The 20,363-nt window shown below is 41.6% G+C and overlaps 1 protein-coding gene across 1 annotated transcript in view; it reads right to left on the bottom strand.

Moving 5' to 3' along the window:
* The window catches only part of cep170bb (centrosomal protein 170Bb), a gene marked incomplete at its 3' end in the record, with an annotated part of 82,910 nt that overhangs the window by 5,904 nt on the left and 56,643 nt on the right, over positions 1-20,363 (bottom strand). Inside the window, exons 34-35 of the mRNA XM_080744750.1 lie at positions 2,689-2,705; positions 73-181 (exon numbers count right to left, since the gene is read on the bottom strand). Of these exons, the coding sequence (XP_080600876.1) occupies positions 73-181; positions 2,689-2,705 (126 nt within the window). The remainder of the gene's footprint in view (positions 1-72; positions 182-2,688; positions 2,706-20,363) is intronic.

Below are 20,363 nucleotides of genomic sequence, written 5' to 3'. Positions count from 1 at the left end.
AATGTATGTTTTGTATAAAGCATAACAATGCAAATACTCCAGTAATGTAAGGTCAATGTAACAGTAGTATACCAGTGTGTATGTGTCCTGCAGACAGTCAGCCAGACATAGCAGACACATCAGACTGATCATGAAGCCCAGGGCTCCGGCAGCTCCTCTGTGTCCAACCATTGTTGTTGTTCTGCTTAGAGAGAGTTAGATTACTAGACAAAGAGATGTATCGACATTTACAGGCTTACAGGAGTAAGGAAGTGATCATTTTTCATACTGGCTAAATCATTTCCTACAGTAGTTTTCAGGTTAGGGGAGGAAGAACAGAGATGGAAAGACGAGGAAGAAGAAACATCAGGGTAGAAACAGTAAACAGTCCAGTCATCATCATGTAACATATCGTCGTTGTCGGGTGGAAAACTTGTATGTCCAAAACCGTTCGTTTTGCATTTGCCATGTTAAAATTGATTTAAACTAGTGAAAAACTAGTGAAAAACTAGTGAAAAACAGCCGATCTACAAGCACACAACGCCTCGCATCGCGAGGCGTTGTGTGCTTGTAGATCTGCTGTTTTCACTACTTGTGTGCGACGGCCTTGTATAATGAAGCAGGGCTTTACTTTGCGAAAGAAAGTACACATTTGAAACTTGGAGATACAAGGTTTCCACCCGACAACGACGATATGTAGCTCGCTGGCCTCCTTCAAAACTGCCCTGAAAACTCAACATTCAGGAGGCCAGAGGAGGCCTTGCTATCTGTTATGTCCATGAATTGAATACCAAGGACTTCTGACGTAAACAACTTATTTGAGATGCTCCTTTTAGGCAGGGTGTTCAACTGTAGGCTACTTGTACTGTACTAATTTTTTATTGTATTGACTATACTTGTACTGTTCTCCATTTTTGTCTAATAAAATATTCAATCAATCAAAATCAAATGGTCTGAGTAGAGTGAAAAAGATAAGCTATTAGTAAACAGACACGCACGCACGCACGCACGCATGGGATGGACATGTAGGGTGTGTAGCATTATTCTGATGTGTCATTAGTCAGTTGGTCCTACTCTCCTGCCCACCATGGTTTTATTTGTTTAAAATGTTTATATTAGTGTTATGTTATCAATAACATCTTAGTGTGATGACAATTATTTAGGGGCCACAGGTTGGACATGGCTGTAATAGAGTCCATTGTTTCCTCACTTGTCATAGATTCCCGCTCGCAGGTGATACCATCTACAGGAGATACAATCTACACGGGCATGCAGAATAAACCATTTCACCTTCTGTTCACATTACACCACAAGTAGTGTGACCAGATCCAAACTATTCATTTGAGGGACAGAAGTATTGTTTGTGTGGGACATTGTGGGACGGTCAGGTGGGGTGGTTAACAACTTAGGCTGCTTAAGTTGCTATGCTTTGAGGTCATTTGATACTTTGAGGTCATTTGATACTGCCGTTTTGTTGGTAACCTGCTGTAGCCCAGGGGATATTTTAACAGGCTTAAAAACATAGCAGGTGAGAGACAATGAGAGACAATGAGAGAGATTTACAATGAAAATCCAATTATTAGGAGGATACCCAAGCCTATAATGTATTAACGTGCTGCTAGAGCAATGCTATATGTGTCCAGTGTGGTCCAGTCTAGCTTGCTCACCTATCAACACCTGCACATTGATTATTATTGGAGTCTGGCAGTCTCAATGTGGGACAGGGTCTCAATTTGTGGGACGCATGAAAAGTCATGGAAATGTGGGACTGTCCCACACAAAGGGGGACATCTGGTCACCCTAACCACAAGACAACACACTGATTAGTGATTAATAAACCTTGCACACAACATGATAAAGGTGCGGCAATACAGCAATAAAGTAATGAAGGAACTAAATCTGTTTTGTTTTACGGGTTAATATGTAACAAAGTATGCAACTACATGCACGCACGCACGCAAGCACGCTCACACACGATAATACAGCAATTATCCATTTGACCTCACTTTATAACCATAGTTAACCCTAACAACCCATATTAGTTTTTAAGACTTTTTATTTGGTCATTCAGTATTGAAAATGTACTTGTAAAGCTCTTAGGCCTGGCTAGCTGTGTGCTGTTACATTAACGCCTTCCTATTCTATACATGTCTGTCTAAATCAGTTGTTTTCAGCCAGTGGTCCAGGGACCACCAGTGGTCCTTGAGAGAGGGTTCCAGGTGGTCCACAGCTAAATGATGGAGAGTTGGTAATGAAATGGAACCTTATAGATCTTTAACTCTTGAGAGCTTAAAATGAAACCAAATGGACCCGAAATTTTACATTTTGGTTAAACATCTGCATTACTTCATTTACAAGGAGTCAATCAACGTGTGATTGAATATTCAAAGTTTTGGGTCTGAGAGGCTAAGGGCCCTATGCTAAACCCTAAACCCCTAAACCTCTTTGAAAAAAAAAAAAAAAAAACATTTTTAAATAGTTCAAATAACTGATCTACAAGTTCACACCGTGTCGCTGTAGATCAGCTTTGAAGTTTTTAAAAAAGTTTTTAAAAATAGTAAAAAAAAAAACTGAAAGAAGTTTAGGGTTTAGGGTTTAGCATGGTCAAAAATAGGCCCCTAAATCATGGACCTTGATGTGAAAAGTGTTGAAAACCACTGATCTAAAGGATTAAATCATACTAACATGGTGCATGGTGAGTGTTCTTACCTGTGGTGCTGTTGTACCTTTTGGAGGAACAGGTGAATGAAGAGAAACCACACCACATGAAGGCTTTTTAACACCCAAGTTGCCCCTCCCCTCAGCTATCTATCTAGTATCTGTGAATGTGTGCGTGCCTGTGTGAGTGTGTGTGTGTGTGTGTGTGTGTGTGTGTGTGTGTGTGTGTGTGTGTGTGTGTGTGTGTGTGTGTGTGTGTGTGTGTGTGTGTGTGCGTGCCTGTGTGCGTGTGCGTGTGTGTGTGTGTGTGTGTTGTACTTTTACTCCACTGCAGTTATTTGAAAACTTTAGTTACTACCGGTAGTTACTTTTTAGATTTTAATCATTATTACAAAACCTAACAACTTTTCTTACTCCTCTGTAACTTTGTAAATAACTGTATACTGCTGTGCTACCACTGGGCAACTGAGTTTTCCCCTTTGGATAATAAAGGTATCTATCTATCTAACTTCAGCCTTATTATACATTTCGGCCATTTGAAAATAGCTCACACACACACATTAACTTAATGTGCAACATTGTTTTCTCACTCACCAGGAAACAAACCAACATAAAGTTTAAGTGTATAAAGGGTATTATGCACATTCCTAAAGTGACAATTTAAGGACTATCTAATTCTAAAACCTCTAAAATGACAAATTAAACATTGGCGAAATTGTTAAATATTAGAGTCAGAAATTGTGAAAATAGGGGGTCTGCTATTTTCACAATAGAACCGTGTTATACAAAATGTAATGCCTCAACTCTTAGTGCTCGTCAGGGTGGGGGGTCCCCAGTTAAAATATGAGGTAGCACTGTACAATAAGGTGCCCTAATAAAGACTTATTATCAGTTAATAAGATATTTAATAACTGTTTATTAACTCTAATAAAAACGTTATTAAACCCTAATAAACACATTATAAACTGTATAATATGAATCTTATAAACAATAATAAACTACTTATTTAAGATACTTATTAACCTTAATATATACTTAATACATCTTAACCAGTAAGACTCCCTAATCGGGAGATAAGCGACCTACGGTCGCTTATCTCCACAAATAGGGCAAACATGTGTTTTTCCAAAATGTTCCTGATCCATGTTGATGACATGAGTGTAGACATACTGTGTTGTGATTTTCGTGATTTTAGGGCAAAATCTGTAGGAGCAGTGTCCAAAAATGTGTTTTTAAAAATCGGCCTGAAGGTGGCGCTATATGGGACAGATTCATGTTGATGGGATGAGTGTAGACATACTGTGTAGCGATTTGCGTGATTTTAGGGCAAAAACTGTAGGAGCAGTGTCCAAAAATGTGTTTTAAAAATCGGCCTGAAGGTGGCGCTAGAAGAGGGCCATGTGAGAAATGAGGGGTGGGGTCTCCGCGTTGCCTTGGCGGACGAATAGGTACCAGCCCCGGCTCTCCCGGATGCTCCTAGCCCGAGTTACGGCATTTTATGTGAGCTGCAGTGGAGGGGGTCCTCCACTGGGGGCGCCACTACTTTTCCATCCGTTGTGGAGCACCAGGAGTGGGTGGTCCCCAGGAATTCCCCGTGAGCAGCCCCGTTGGGGTGGTGATTTGGTCATTTTTGCACATTTGGTAATTCTTTACACCTGGGGGTCCGAGCTCCGGGGGTCCTTGGAGGTTGTAGTTTGGCAGGTAAGGAGTGTATGTGCAAAAGTTGGCATGGATGGGGGCAACGGTTGTGGAGATATGAGCAGGGCAAAAGTGTGACGTGTGACGTGTGACTGATTGACTGACTCAATCACTCACTCACTGACGGACAGCCGGTGGAGGTTTTGGTAGTAAATGCGACCTACGGTCGCAATAAAAGATTAATAACGTTTTAAAAACGTAATAAAACAAGCTCCCCCGGAGCTTCAGGGACCCCCAGGTCCCTAAGGGACCCCCAGGTGTAAAAAATGACCAAATGTGCAAAAATGACCAAATGACCACCCCAACGGGGCTGCTCACGGGGAATTCCCGGGGACCACCGACTCCTGGTGCTCCAGAACGGATGCAAAAGTGGTGGCGCCCCCAGTGGAGGACCCCCTGCCACTGCAGCGCACATAAAATGCCGCAACTCGGGCTAGGAGCGACCGGGAGAGCCGGGGCCGGTACCTATTCGTCCGCCTCGGCAGGGCGGAGACCCCACCCCTCATTTCTCACATGGCCCTCTTCTAGCGCCACCATGAGGCCGATTCTTGCAAAACACATTTTTGGACACTGCTACTACAATTTTTGCCCTAAAATCACTCAAATCGGTACACAGTATGTCTACACTCATGTCATCAACTTGGATCTGTCCCATATAGCGCCACCTTCAGGCCGATTTTTTTAAACACATTTTTGGACACTGCTCCTACAATTTTTGCCCTAAAAGCACGCAAATCGCTACACAGTATGTCTACACTCATCTCATCAACATGGATCTGTCCCATATAGCGCCACCTTCAGGCCGATTTTTTCAAACACATTTTTGGACACTGCTCCTACAGATTTTGCCCTAAAATCACAGAAATCGGTACACAGTATGTCTACACTCATGTCATCAACATGGACCTGTCCCATTTAGCGCCACCTTCAGGCAGAATTTTAAAACACATTTTTGGACTCTGCTCCTACAGATTTTGCCCTAAAATCACGCAAATCGCACAGTATCTCTACAGTCATGTAATCAAAACGCATCTGTCCCATCTAGCGCCACCATCAGGACGATTTTGGTACAACTCATTTTTGGCCTATTTGTAGAGATAAGCGACCAACGGTCGCTTATCTCCCGATTAGGGAGTCTTACTGGTATTATTGACATTTGTTCTCAGTTAATAAGTAGTATGTTTAGAAATGGTAGTGGTACGGCCCACCCTGCTCGCTGTAACTTGTACTTGTTTAAAATAAAAAAAATATGTTGTAGCCCCGACCCCCCCACCCTATGAGGTGGTGGGGTCCCTGCTCCATCTCCCCATCAGTTTGGGGGTCCCCGGACTGAAAACGTTGAAGACCCCTGCTATAGAGTGTATGTTCAGTCTCTCCAGTTAATAAACAGAAAATATATTTTCAGGTGGGTTGCCAATCTTCAGCCAATCAGGAGAGAGTACCCATTCATCAGCTTCAACTTTATATTGTTCCAGTTCCAATGTTGTCTGCTGATATCTTTGTGTCATCACTTCCAATTTCCCTTGTTTAATCTGTGCCCTGTGTGAGTTCTCTATCCTGATTGGATAACATTGTTATCCCGTCCTGAAAAAGCATTATTGAAGAGCTGGAGTGACATGGAGACCTCTATTTCTGAACAAACACTCTATAGCAATGAGTACTATCAAATAGAGCTAACCCTTATTCTAAAGGTAGAGTAAGTGATTTCATTTCATTTAATTCAAATAATCTCAAAATGGGTCTATGTTCTGATAGTACAAGTTACTATAGAGTGTTTGGTAAATGTGAGGACTGCACCCTATCAGCTGTGAGGAGAAAAGGCTAGTTTCGGTTTTCTGTGGAGGCGACAGCCTTCCTCCAATTAGGATAGAGAATAGGGCCTTCCTCCAATTCCTGTAGCCTACGATAAATACTGGTTCTAAGAAAATGTCTTCTAATTATTGAATGGGTGTGCAAGACCCCTTGCCTCTGTATGTCTACAAAAAAAAGTGATTCAGTTGCCAAGTACACCAATGACATGGCATCCCTCATTCTCTTTCTCTTATGATTACTGTTGCTGGGCGTTCGTCTCTGTACTGTGGCCTGCGATGTGTACTTCTACCCTAGGAAAGAAGGAGAGGCACGCGCACTGTCTTGGCATGCCTGATGAAGGCATGCCTGATGAAGACCCATTTGGGGTCGAAACGTTGCTGAACAAATAAACTAACTGGGGGCCCAAGACAGCCTCTCCTTCTTTCCTGTACGTATTTTTTGCTCAGCACCCGGAGAATTTTTTTGCAAGATGTGCGTGCTACTTCGTTCTTTCTTACTTCTACCCTAGAGCAGCAAATACCTGTAGAAAAAAATGAATGTTATGTATTTGCATATTGACTGCTCAGCCACAGGTGGCCTCACTTAAAGGCCTCACACACAGACAGTAATAACTGTGACTGCTAGAAATAATACCTCTGTTTTAAAAGCAGGGCGTTTTTTGAGCTCACATATTATTGGGGCCATTTAGAGTGCACTAGTTCAGTGGTTCTCAAACATTTTCATGTCACCCAAATCAATAAGTATTTGGTTTGCGTACCCTCATCAGAAAATATTTTATGCCAGGAGCCCCTATACAAGTGTTGTTTTCTTTATTAGATCTAGAAGCTCACAACATGTGCGATTTTCGAACCAATGTAAAGTATAGGCTATATACTGTACGGTTAAAGTGTTTAAAATGTAACCCTTTGAGAACTACCACACTACGACTTACACAACAACATCAATAAAAGTATGTTGTTGTGTCCATTGTCGATTCCTGGAAAACTACTGTATTTGCATGCTTGCTGCAGCTATGGCTAGGCGAGATTTGAATGATATGCAAACAAAGGCTCAGTGCACCTGTGTGTATGGAAAGTCCAGATGAGTAATACTTATACAAGTAGACAAAGAAGATTTGTTAAAGTAAAATCTTCTCTAATTTGTGCATGCTGAAAATTAGGAAACCGAATGAAAGAAAGAAAGAATACCTAGAATTCCTAAATAGGTCTACATTTGTCGACGAGCCTTTAATTTTAAAACTATCTGACTGGAACAACCTGCCCAGTTAATAGGTGATTAGTTAGAAAATGTTAATATTACATCGCTACATTTCCTTAAGGCATTTCATTTTATTTATCTTCACACAGACCATATCTACAATCTGTTTTTGCTTCCAATTACGCTTCAGATATGGAAATAAGTTTGCTAATGTAATGAGTGGCTTGCAAAAACACACAGCATGCCCAAAGATTTTGCGCGCACACACACACACACACACACACACACACACACACACACACACACACACACACACACACACACACACACACACACACACACACACACACACACACACACACACACACACAGCTTGACTGTAATACAAAATTATGTCAAAGAGTGGCTGTGAAAATAGTGTGAACAGTTGTACAGGTGAGACCTTGGACGACCCTGCATGATGAATAACCTTTCTTCATCTTATCTAAGAAAAGCTGCTTTTCCATAGCAACCATATACAGTGGTTCGCAAACATTTTCATGTCAAGGACCCCAATATGTATATGCATTTGGCCGCGGACCCCACATATGAAAACATTTTGTGCCAGCTACCCCATTAGAGAAAATGTGTGTTTAAAGAGAACATGGTTGCCTTTTATACATTTCAAGAGCTAAATGCATTTAAAATAGCAGATCTACAAGCTCACAACACGTCGCATTGAAGTCGATGGTTAACTTGACGTAACTTTACACTTGGTTTTATTACCTTAGTAAACCTTTTCATAAAGACGTTGTTATCGCTGGGTTCAAGTCTTCCTTCCCGCAGACATGTGTTTTTGTAAATTTATGGTCCCATTCTTTTTCAAATTGATGATAAAGCAGGGTATGCTTTCAGGCTCGTGATGGGGTTGTGAAGACGTGCGCACGCACGCACGCACGCACGCACGCACACACGCACGCACACACAAACATCTAGGTCCATTAAGGCAGTGGTTCTCAACCTTTTCAGGCTGCGACCCCCAAAATAATCATATTTTAACTGGGGACCACCCCACCCTGACGAGAACTACGAGTTGAAGCATTACATTTTGTATAACAGGGTTCTATTGTATTGCAGATACCCTCTATACACTTAATCTTCATGTTGGTTTGTTTACTGTTGAGTGAGAAAACAATGTTGCGCATTAAGCTAATAATCTGGGGACCCCCCAAAATAATTTGGTGACCCCCCCCCCCCCCCCCCCCTCCCCCTCCCCCTCCCCCTCCCGACCCACAGGTTGAGAACCACTACATTAAGTGAACAGTGTTTTGGCCAGACTCCCAGAGTGTTATCAAAGCTCTGGCGCTGACCAATGGGCCGTGACGATACTGAGACGTGGAAGGTGATGAGGTCGACCCCCTCATCTGAGCTGCCAGAGACATCTGGAGTCAGCCGCCGCACGCACACGCGCACACGCACACGCACACGCACACACACACACACACACACACACACACACACACACACACACACACACACACACACACACACACACACACACAGAAGTAGCACTTATACAACAAGCATGATGTTTGTGTACCAGTATCAACGTCTTGCTCTGAGAAGCTGCAGGTGACTGTGAAGTCATTTGCGTGTGACATCAGTATGCAAACACGCACCGCAGGAGATGAGAGGAGAAAGAGGAAGAGGCAAACAAGCAACAGATGCTCCCTTTGTGCGGCGAGAAAATAATGCACGGCTATGCGATTGTGAACCATGGGCCCTGTACATCCATCCCTGCTGTGTACTCAGTCAAATTAATTGTACAAAATGAGCACAGATGATTTGACTGTGCAATCGGGTGAAGAAGACGTGACATGTATTCGTCTATGACAGGGGTCTTCAACGTTTTCAGGCCAAGGACCCAAGGACTGAGTATTCTGCCTGCAACGCTATGTTGCAAGAGACAATGTGTCTTCAGTTTGTCACAGAGCAACGCGTTGAAGTGAGTTTGTAGATCAGTTATTTTCTGCAATGCAATTTGGTGTAGGGAGAAAAAAATTATAGACCCCTGGGAGACCCTATAGTCAACCGAATATAGGGTTTAAGTAGTTGAGAGCGTACAGATGTAATCAAATGACCCATAAGGTTGAGATCTGAATGCAGGTTATAATTCACTGTTATCTATGAAATCATTAATTAGTCTCACAACACATATAGATGAGTGCACATGTGCAGTAGTTGTGCATCATGTTGCACGTACGACTAACGCAACCCCAAGTTAATAATTGATATGTTGTTTTTTACTATGTGTACATAATCAAATCAATCTTCTTGAAATGACATCACTCTCACATGGTTGAGGTGGTTTTATAAGTGTGTCTGTGCTGTCAGAAGCCCTGCAAACCACTCAAGCAGGTAAGAGAACATATAGCACATTAGGGCTGGGCAATATGACTTCAAAAACACAATTATTTAAAACTTTTGCATCGATTATAATTAATGAACTTTTTTGTTTTAAGTAGTGAAAATAGACGATCTACAGTACAAGTTCACAACGTGTTGCGTTGCAATATTTGTTGACATAATATGAAAAAAACTTCTGATTAATCGATTACCCTGCATGAAAGTCGGTTATTGGTTCTAAATATCAGTTTTTGTTTATTTTTGGTTATTTGCCCAGCCTTAAAGCACATCGCCCATGACAGACTGTGACTAGCTTGAATATGTTTGGACAAATTGGAAAAGAAAACCAACGAACTGTGTATGTATGTATTGGCTTTTACGTATGTATGTATTGGCTTTTACCAAATTTGATTTAAATTTATTTTTGATTCTGAAACTAAAACCGATGACCAGTCTGCATGTTAAAATGCACAGTAAAATAATCAGTTTTTAGCTAAAGTAACTTTAACTGGAGGATTGAAGACTGAAGCATTTACTTTATATGCTGTATAATGGGAATGAGTGGAATCTGTTGTATTTAAATATAATAAAAAAAAAATGCAGATCTGCAAGACGTGGTGTGCCAATGAAATAGCTTGGACATTTTTGAAGAGTATTGCATTTTTGGGGGGAACAATTTGAAATGTAGGCTATGTCTATATTAACATGCCCAAAATAGGGAATTTCCAAGGTTAAAGTGGTTAAGCTATGCTACACTGAGGTACATTCACGAAGGTTAAAAGGGTTATGTTGTGCAGCTCCGTATTTCAAAGCAGTCGTGTACGTGACAAGACGGTTAGTGTTAAAGTTATAACAAATACTGACATTGTCACAGAACAAACAAAGGATCTGGCAGCAAACATTATGCCACAGAGAGGTCACCTTTGCCCAATTTGTCTGTTTTTGTCTGACAGCATAAAATGCTGTGAAATAATAAGAAATAAGATCTGTGCTCCCCTCCCTGAGATGTGTGGAAATGTCCTTGGCATCTCCCTCGCTCTCTAAACATGCTTCATGCTATTAAACTATGTGACTGTACAGTTGGATGTGTCTGAAGGGATTCGAGCTGGCGTGTTTTCAGCACACACAATTCTGTTACTGTTAGAAGCCTCATGAGAGGGCTTTAATTAGTGTGGTTGCCCACAGGGCAACACACTATAGTCCTGGGGAAACTTTATTATTCTGTTTCTAGAGTAACTAAAAGTTTGATGCCCTACTCCTCCCAGTTTTCGCGCCACACTCGCGCCATACAGTATGTCAAATGAAATCGACCGCTTCATCAGGAAGTGTGTGCTTGCATTTTCTGTAGATAAAGGTTGTATACGGTAGTTGAATTGATATACATTTATAGTCAATTAATTTCCCCCATTGACTTATATATCCATATCCATATTTGGAGCTATATCCATATTTGGAGTTTGTGGTGTCAGATGTAGAGGTACTGTCCCGCTCCGTATGGAGATCTAAGTGATGATCCAGTTGTCTTTTCCCAAATATGGAGATGACTGACATCAATTCAACTATACAACCTTTATCTACAGAAAATGCAAGCAAGGGCAACCACACTTTTTTCTAGTTCTTTACAGTATCATAAAGTTTAGTCCTGTTCACTATTTATTTCCACGCCCACCATCTTTTCTTTGCTCAGCATTGTTATTGCAGCTCAGATGCATACTGTAGTGTATGCTGACACGCACGCACGCACGCACGCACGCACGCACGCACGCACGCACGCACGCACATTTCATGATCAATAGACATCAATCAATCAAAGTTATCATTTACAATACCTAGCAGCCAGTCAAAATGTGATGTCAGAACTACAGTAACAGTGCTATAACAAAGTCATCCAAGTTAACTACAGATCAGTGGAAGAACGTTGTTCTGCTGCCTTTTTGCTCTCATTTAGCCGTGTCACCTCAACCACCTTGACGTCACCATGGAGATGACCCCAGTGTTTCTACTAGTGGTGTGCTCAGGTGAGGCTGTAGCCACCCGACGTTACATCACAAAAGATCATTCCGTTCATGCAGAGCTGATCCAGTATTAGGGATTTTTAAAGCACTCCTCAAATCAAAGGTTCAGAGGGAACACATGTTTCATGTTCACTGTCTTATTATTTGTGACCCACTTAGAACTACAGACTCACTCCCTAGCTTCCGCTGTGGACTGAAGACTCGTCAGACCTAAACTACTGTAACACTCCCCTTCCCTCAATGACCATACATGAAGCTAGATAGCATTTTTTTTTCTTTTTTCTTTTTTACTGATTATTTGTGTGGTCTACTAGATTGATATTCCTATGCATTGTTATATTGTTGTTTACTGACATGTTAGCTTGCGTATTATTGCGACCGTCAGGTCGCACTTACTATCAAAACCTGCACAAACTGTAAGTAAGTCAGTCAGTCAACCTCCAAGGACCCCCGGAGCTCCAGGGACCCCCAGGTCCCTGGGGGACCCCCAGATGTAAAAAATGACCAAATGTGCAAAAATGACCACCCCAACGGGGCTGCTCACGGGGAATTCCCGGGGACCACCGACTCCTGGTGCTCCAGAACGGATGCAAAAGTGGTGGCGCCCCCACTGGAGGACCCCCTCCACTGCAGCTCACATAAAATGCCGTAACTCGGGCTAGGAGCGTCCGGGAGAGCCGGGGCCGGTACCTATTCGTCCGCCAAGGCAACGCGGAGACCCCACCCCTCATTTCTCACATGGCCCTCTTCTAGCGCCACCATGAGGCCGATTCTTGCAAAACACATTTTTGGACACTGCTCCTACAGATTTTGCCCTAAAATCACACAAATCGGTACACACTATGTCTACACGTCCCCCTACACCCAGGAATCAATGCCACTTACAGCCCTCTTTGTGTATACATGTGACCTGACGGTCGCTTATCTCCCGATTAGGGAGTCTTACTGGTATAGATGTATTACCTGCTTATTATATAGATGTATTACCTGCTTATTATAAGTCGCTTTGGATTAAAAGCGTCTGCTAAATGCCTAAACTGTAAACTGTAAACTGTAGATTTTCACCAAATGTTTGCCCATTAGGGATGCTAGGGGCCCAAGTGATTAAAGTAATCACAGAGGATGAAACACAATAAGTGCAAAAACGTGTCCGATCACAGGGTGACCATGTAAAAACTTGTTTTTGCGACCATAGGTCGCATTTACTACCAAAACCTCCACCGGCTGTCCGTCCCTCCGTCAGTCACGTCACACGTCACACTTTTGCCATGCTCATATCTCCACAACCGTTGCCCCCATCCATGCCAAATTTTGCACACACACTCCTTACCTGCCAAACTACAACCTCCAAGGACCCCCGAGGATCCCCAGGTGTAAAAAAATGACCAAATGTGCAAAAATGACCAAATGACCACCCCAACGGGGCTGCTCACGGGGAATTCCCGGGGACCACCCACTCCTGGTGCTCCAGAACGGATGCAAAAGTGGTAACGCCCCCAGTGGAGGACCCCCTCCACTGCAGCTCACATAAAATGCCGTAACTCGGGCTAGGAGCGTCCGGGAGAGCCGGGGCCGGTACCTATTCGTCCGCCAAGGCAACGCGGAGACCTCACACCTCATTTCTCACATGGCCCTCTTCTAGCGCCACCATGAGGCCGATTCTTGCAGAACTAATTTTTGGACACTGCTCCTCCAATTTTTGCCCTAAGATCACGCAAATCGGTACACAGTATGTCTACACTCATTTCATCAACTTGGATCTGTCCCATATTGCGCCACCTTCAGGCCGATCTTTAAAACACATTTTTGGCCACTGCTCCTAAAATGTTTGCCCTAAAATCACGCAAATTGCTACACAGTATGTCTACACTCATCCCATCAACATGAATCTGTCCCATATAGCGCCACCTTCAGGCCGATTTTTTCAAACACATTTTTGGACACTGCTCCTACAGATTTTGCCCTAAAATCACAAAAATCACTACACAGTATGTCTACACTCATGTCATCAACATGGATCAGGAAGATTTTGGAAAAATACATTTTTGCCCTATTTGTGGAGATAAGCGACCAACGGTCGCTTATCTCCCGATTAGGGAGTCTTACTGGTTATATGTTTATAAATGTTAATAAATGAATAATAAGAAAGTAAAAAACCTTAATTAACACTTAAATGAAAAGGTACCTTATTAACAGTTAATTAACAACTTATAAGTAACCAATAAACCTTATTATATTTTAATACAGGTTAATAAACCATCTTAATTAGGCATCCATTAACACGTTAATTAGGCATTTTGTGGGTACCTGTTGTAAAGTGGGAACATGTCTTATTAACTGTTTTACCGCTTCGGACGTTCCTGTCCCGTTCACCCCAATGTTCAATCCAGCTCGTTGCCAATACGAACGCTCGTTCTTTTACCTTGTCTGATGACTGTAAGCTGATGAGGGGTCGCGTGGGTGTGTACAGTAAAAACATCTCCCGTAATGCTGCTTTTAAATATCCACCACGCGTAAACATCAATGATGTCCAATTCACTTCCTGGCTGTTCTCTGTGGACCTGATCTAGATTATGCATTTTTATGCTCTGAACGATGGCAAGCGGAGCGGCCCAATTCACATCTATTCTTTTCATAAGGCTGCCCACTGCCGCCAGCTAGGCTAAAGTACACATATAATAGGTCCAATAAAAATAATCTTTTTAAAATAATGAATAGATCTTTTTCTATAACATCGCAAAGGTAAGCTGCTTTTTGCTGGCACCAGCCCCAATAAATAAATAATAAATCTGGCAGTAGAACTGTTAATGATTTGTTGAAGTAAATAAAACTGTTTATTAACCTGTATTAAAATATAATAAAGTTTATTGGTTACTTATAAGTTGTTAATTAACCGTTAATAAGGTACCTTTTCATATAGTTTATTAAGTGTTAATTAAGGTTTTTTGACTTTCTTATTATTAATTTATTAACATGTATAAAGATATAATAAGGTTTATAGATGACTTAATATTGACTTGATATTGTGTTTAATTAAGCATCGTATAAAATGTTTTATTACGTTTTTACAACGTTCTTATTAATCTTTTATTAAGATGTATTAAGTATATATTAAGGTTAATAAGTATCTTATAAGTAGTTTATTCATTGTTTATAAGATTCATATTATACAGTTTATAATGTGTTTATTATAAGTATCTTATTAACTGTTAATAAGTCTTTATTAGGGCACTTTATTGTAAAGTGCTAACAAATATGATTATTTGGGAGGTCGCGGCCTGAACCTCTGAGAGTGTACTATATCGGCCATTTTCACAAAAATAAATAATGACTGTTTGCGTATTCCAGTTCTGTATGCCGGGCATTTCTGAAATGATTAGCACTAGTGTCACCTTCTGCCACACCCGCTTACTGTAAATGCCCTCTCACATAGTGTCTGGAATAGTGTGTGCATGTGCACCTCCGTGTGTGTGTGTGTGTGTGTGTGTGTGTGTGTGTGTGTGTGTGTGTGTGTGTGTGTGTGTGTGTGTGTGTGTGTGTGTGTGAGTGTGTGTGTGTGAGTGAGTGTGAAGGGACTTTCCTCTGCTGTTTGTCACAAGTCATGTACTAAATATCAACAGAGACAATGCAGGCAAAATAAAACCAATGAACAATGATCAATATTTGTGATTTATTTTATTTTCAATTAACCCCAGTTTATAGTGCAGCAGACCATGGACCCTCATTTGACGCCATTTATATTTTTTTCTGGGACCCCAATCTACGCTGCTAAATCCTCATTGTGAACTAAACTCAGTCAGAACAACAGAAGGTTCCATTTGGTTCCATTTGTACACTCTCAGAGTCCCTGTAGGGCCCATTTGGCTTCATTTTTACACTCTCAGTGTTACAGACCAGTAAGGGCCCATTTGGCTCCATGTGTACACTCTCAGCGTTACAGACCTGTAGGGGTCCATTTGGACCCCTGGTAGTCCTCAGACCCAATATTCATTGATAGAAGAATACTGTATCTTTGTATAGAAATACAAAAATGGTTTACAGTACATTAACGTTATTCATACATCATGTGATCAAACTGTGAAGAACGTTGAGCAGTAGGCCTAAACTAAATATGACGTATTATATGCACTGGAATAAAACCTGCACTTATCACAGTAACAGTAACTATCAGTAGTTATTAGGCTATTCTTCACTTAATTAGGCCTATATTGTTAGAACATTTCTTTTACAATGTTGCATGGTGTTAGTTGCTCTCAGACCTACTGTAATTTACAGAGACACATTCCATGGGATTTGCATGAAAAGGGGAGCTACGTCATTGTCTTGTATTTGTTTTGCTGAAGTAAAAGTAAAACTCAGGGCCCGTGCACATGACGCAGCACTAGAGTCACCTTCTGCCACGCCCGCTTACTGTAAATGCCCTCTCACATTGTGTCTGGAATAGTGTGTGCGTTTGTGTGCGTGTGTGTGCATGTGCTCTGTGTGTGTGTGGCGTGCGTGTGGGCGTGCGTGCATGCGTGTGTGTGTGGGTGTGTGTGTGGGTGTGTGTGTGCGCACCTCAGTAAAACTATGCCTAAACCTAACCCAAACCATAACCTCAGTAAAACTATGCCTAAACCTAACCCTAACTAAATTCGGACTAATGAGATGTAGGACTAATGAGATTTCTGACTTATGAGCAGTCCCCTCTGTGTTTGAGTTTGCTCCATACCAGGTTTATTAGTTAATGTCATCTGGGAGTATGTATTTTCCTTATCAGTATCTACTTAGTATTGTTTCCTATTTAATTATTATTAATTACATTTTAATTTACATTATTCTGTCTGGTCGTTTCTGCACTTGGGTCCAACAATCCTGACTAATGCACGCATGCGATGGATGTGAGTTGTTGTACCACAGCGTAACAGCAGAGCAACACTGCAGAGCTCTGTCTGGACCTGTGATCATATCATATCTACTATGATCCATCACATCCTATATAGGCCTACTGTTACATGTCTCTGTCTCTACATGGGATCATATCATATCATATCATATCATATCATATCATATCATATCATATCATATCATATCCAGGGAAGAATTGGGTTAAAGATCTCCAGGCCAAGACCCAAACCAGTGTATTAGTCATTAACAGCGCAAAGGTACAGTCACAGATTAAGACTAAAAGGATGATGGATGGTGGGCTTGCGATAGCTCAGGGGTAGAAGGTCCGCCTGAAAAACACAAGTTTCACAGTTTGATTCTAGGCTAGAAAGTAAACACCACTCTATCCAGCATGGAAGTCTGTGATGTGTCTAGTCTGTGATGTGTCTCTAAACTCTCTATCCATAATGCTATATCATGCCATCTGTATAAATACACTAGACTTCTTTTACTTTTTTAAGTCATTTTCCCTATACAGTATACTGTACATGGCCAATTCACCAGCTTCAAACTGCTCATCTACAAGTCACATGCGCACAATTAAGTGTTTCAGACTGTTTGGAGAAAGACCACGTGACCTACTGTATCATAATGTTAAACTTCGTTGCGTGTCCCCCCATCTTTAAGAGAATATCTCTATATGATTGCATGCACTTCCCACACCCCCTAAGTGGGTGGGTCTGGAGGTCCTTCCCCATAAACATTTGAACATAGTAGATGTAATATCCTGTTTTCTGGAGAATTTGGGGAGTTTGATACCAAATCCAGGAGAAACTCAGGAGTCCAAGTTCCTGGTTCAAATCCCAGTCCTCCTACGGTGCTGTGTTACTTGGACCTTTTCAAGGCTAAAATACTAAATAATTACCCAAAAGCACCTGACAATATGTGTAGTGAGAGATGGTCTGTGTAATGTAGTGTAGTGGTCTAAATATTTGACTCAGTGCAGAGGTTCCATCTTCAATTCTCAACACCATACTTTAACATTTCTTTCAAGGTTAAAATGCTAAATAATTAGTACAAAGCACTCAAAAGCACTGGTCTAGTGCTTTTTAAAGATCAGACTCTCAGTTCAGTCTTCAAAACATTCTTGTACAGATCACTGCTCTGTTACTTTTCATGGTTAACATACAAAATAAATAGTCAAAAGCACCAACAAATATTTACTGGGAGAGATGGGGTAGTGGTTTAAAGCGGTCTCTCAATGCAGTGGTCCCTTGTTTGAATCCCAGTGCGCTCACAGTTTGATCCTGCATTGCTTTGACCTTTTCAAGGCTAAAATAGAAGAGAACAACTCAACAGCACCAGGAGATACCTGTTGAGGGCCCAAAGGTGCCTTGGCTCAATGGTATGGTGTGCTTGATCGGTTGTCCCTGCTACAGACAGGTTTCAGACAGGTTCAAGTCCCATACCCAAGGTACACGGAGGACCATCGTTCCCTGAGAAGTAAAGGTGTAGGGTTGTCTGAAAGAACTACGGTAGGCCTATGTCCAGTCATGCTTTTACTGGAAGAACTACTAAATGGTGAAATTTATTTAGTTCAGAATTTTAGCCTTGAAAAGGTAAAAAATAATCCAGCAATGAACTGTAGGAGGACTGGGATTTAAACATGAAACCTCTGAACTAGGATTGTTAGACCACTAGACCATTACCACTATAAATTGTTTCTAGTGCTTTTGTTCAATTCTCACTTTTTTCTCTGGGTGTTTCGCCTTGATGGGACTCACTTTTCTCTGGGTGTTTCGTCTTGATGGGACACATCTTTTTCCAGGTGTTTCGCCTTGATGGGACTCCCTTTTTTTCAGGTGTTTCGCCTTGATTTTGGGACTCACTTTTTTGAGGATTTTTGGACTCACTTTTCTCCGGGTGTTTCACCTTGATGGGACTCACTTTTCTCCGGGTGTTTCGCCTTGATGGGACTCACTTTTCTCTGGGTGTTTTGCCTTGATGGGACTCACTTTTCTCTGGGTGTTTCGCCTTGATGGGACTCACTTTTTCTCTGGGTGTTTCGCCTTGATGGGACTCACTTTTCTCCGGGTGTTTTGTCTTGATGGGACTCACCTTTTTTCAGGTGTTTCGACTTGATGGGACTCAATTGTTTTCAGGTGTTTCGCCTTGATTTTGGGACCCACTTTTTGGGGGATTTTGGGACTCACTTTTCTCCGGGTGTTTCGCCTTGATGGGACTAACCTTTTTCCAGGTTTTTCACCTTGATTTTGGGACTCACTTTTTTGGGTCGGTGGGGGTGCACAGAACTCCACAACGGGGGTCTGGGGTTCCCCCAAAACTTCTTAACAGAAATATAATATTTCCATGTTTTACATGTTTGATACTTTTATCAGGCTTGCTTTACTAGTGTAGGTACAATTTCAGCCTTAAAATGCCAAATGGTGTACAGATTTGATGACTGAAGCAAAGTAAGACATCTTTATAAATGACTTATCATCTTTAAGTAATTACTTATGTGAATATATGTATGATCTTGCATGCATTGCCCACACGCCTCAAGCAGACCCCACCTCGACCACGGCCAGATTTGAACAAACCTATTAAAGGTATTCTACTTCACAGACCTCATTACTAGTCCGCTGTGCCAGCACGGCAAAGTCATCTCCCAATGCTTTCTGAACTGGTTTTGAAGTTATTTTGTTAGAAATCAGTCTTTAAAGTAAGATCTTCCACAGGGCTTGAACTCACAACTCACATTTTGTCTTATTATCCAGCTAAAATATTAAAAACCTCATTGACTCACTGGTCTGGAGATTCTGCTGCCCAAGAATCTTGTCCTTTGGTTTACTTTTTGTATTGCTCTTCTTGGGTAGATAGCTATTTCAACCAATCACGCTGCTTCATCGGAACTACCTGCTGATTATTATCCCTTGCTTAATAAATGTAACGAACTAGAGGTTCGCGGGCCTTCGGCCCGCTCACATCTAGTAAAAAAAAGAAAAAAAAAAAAAAAGTTTTAAAAAAAATTGAAAAGTAAAAAAAAAAAAAAAAAAAAAAAGTAAAAAAAAAAAAAAAGTAAAAAAAAAATAAAAAAAAAAAAAAAAAAAAAAAAATGGGGCGGAACTATTGTGCCGCAGCGCACGTTTCCGGTCGGACATATTTGACCGCCGGACGCACTTCCGGTATGTGCCACGTGATCAGTCCTAGCCAATTGGAGTGCTGCATTTGGCTGGCCGTGGGCTGTGGGCTGGGTGGAGCGTAACCGTGACAACAGCTGCTTGCCTGCTTGCAGGCCGGTGTAGGGTTACAGATCCATGGGCTGGGAGGATGCTTGCCTGCTTGCAGGCCGGTGTAGGGTTACAGATCCATGGGCTGGGAGGACGTTATAGCCAATTGGAGTGCTGCATTTGGTCCTGTCTACCTATCTACCTACCAAATACTGCTGGCTGCAGTTCTAAAATGTATGTATAGATGTAGGCCTAACAAAAGAACATTATGAAACCACCTGAAAAAGGCTAGTCACGTCCACAGGGGGGCAGTGTTGTCATGAGTAGGAACTGTAATAGGTAAGTGTAGTGTGTAGAAACTTAAATGACATTTAGCACAACAGAAAGAAACCTGTGGGAAAAATGCATTTGCAGGACATTTCAGGAAAAGAGTAGAAAACTGAAGAGTTGAAACGGTACATATTTAACTTAAACTAAAAAATAGTTAATGACTAAACCATTTTGCTTTTATGTCTTGTTC

This window comes from Nannobrachium achirus (genome assembly GCF_963921795.1).
Source record: "Nannobrachium achirus genome assembly, chromosome: 16".
Lineage (NCBI taxonomy): Eukaryota > Metazoa > Chordata > Actinopteri > Myctophiformes > Myctophidae > Nannobrachium > Nannobrachium achirus.
Note: the sequence above shows the minus strand (reverse complement) of the source record. Positions and strands in the feature narration are given on the sequence as shown.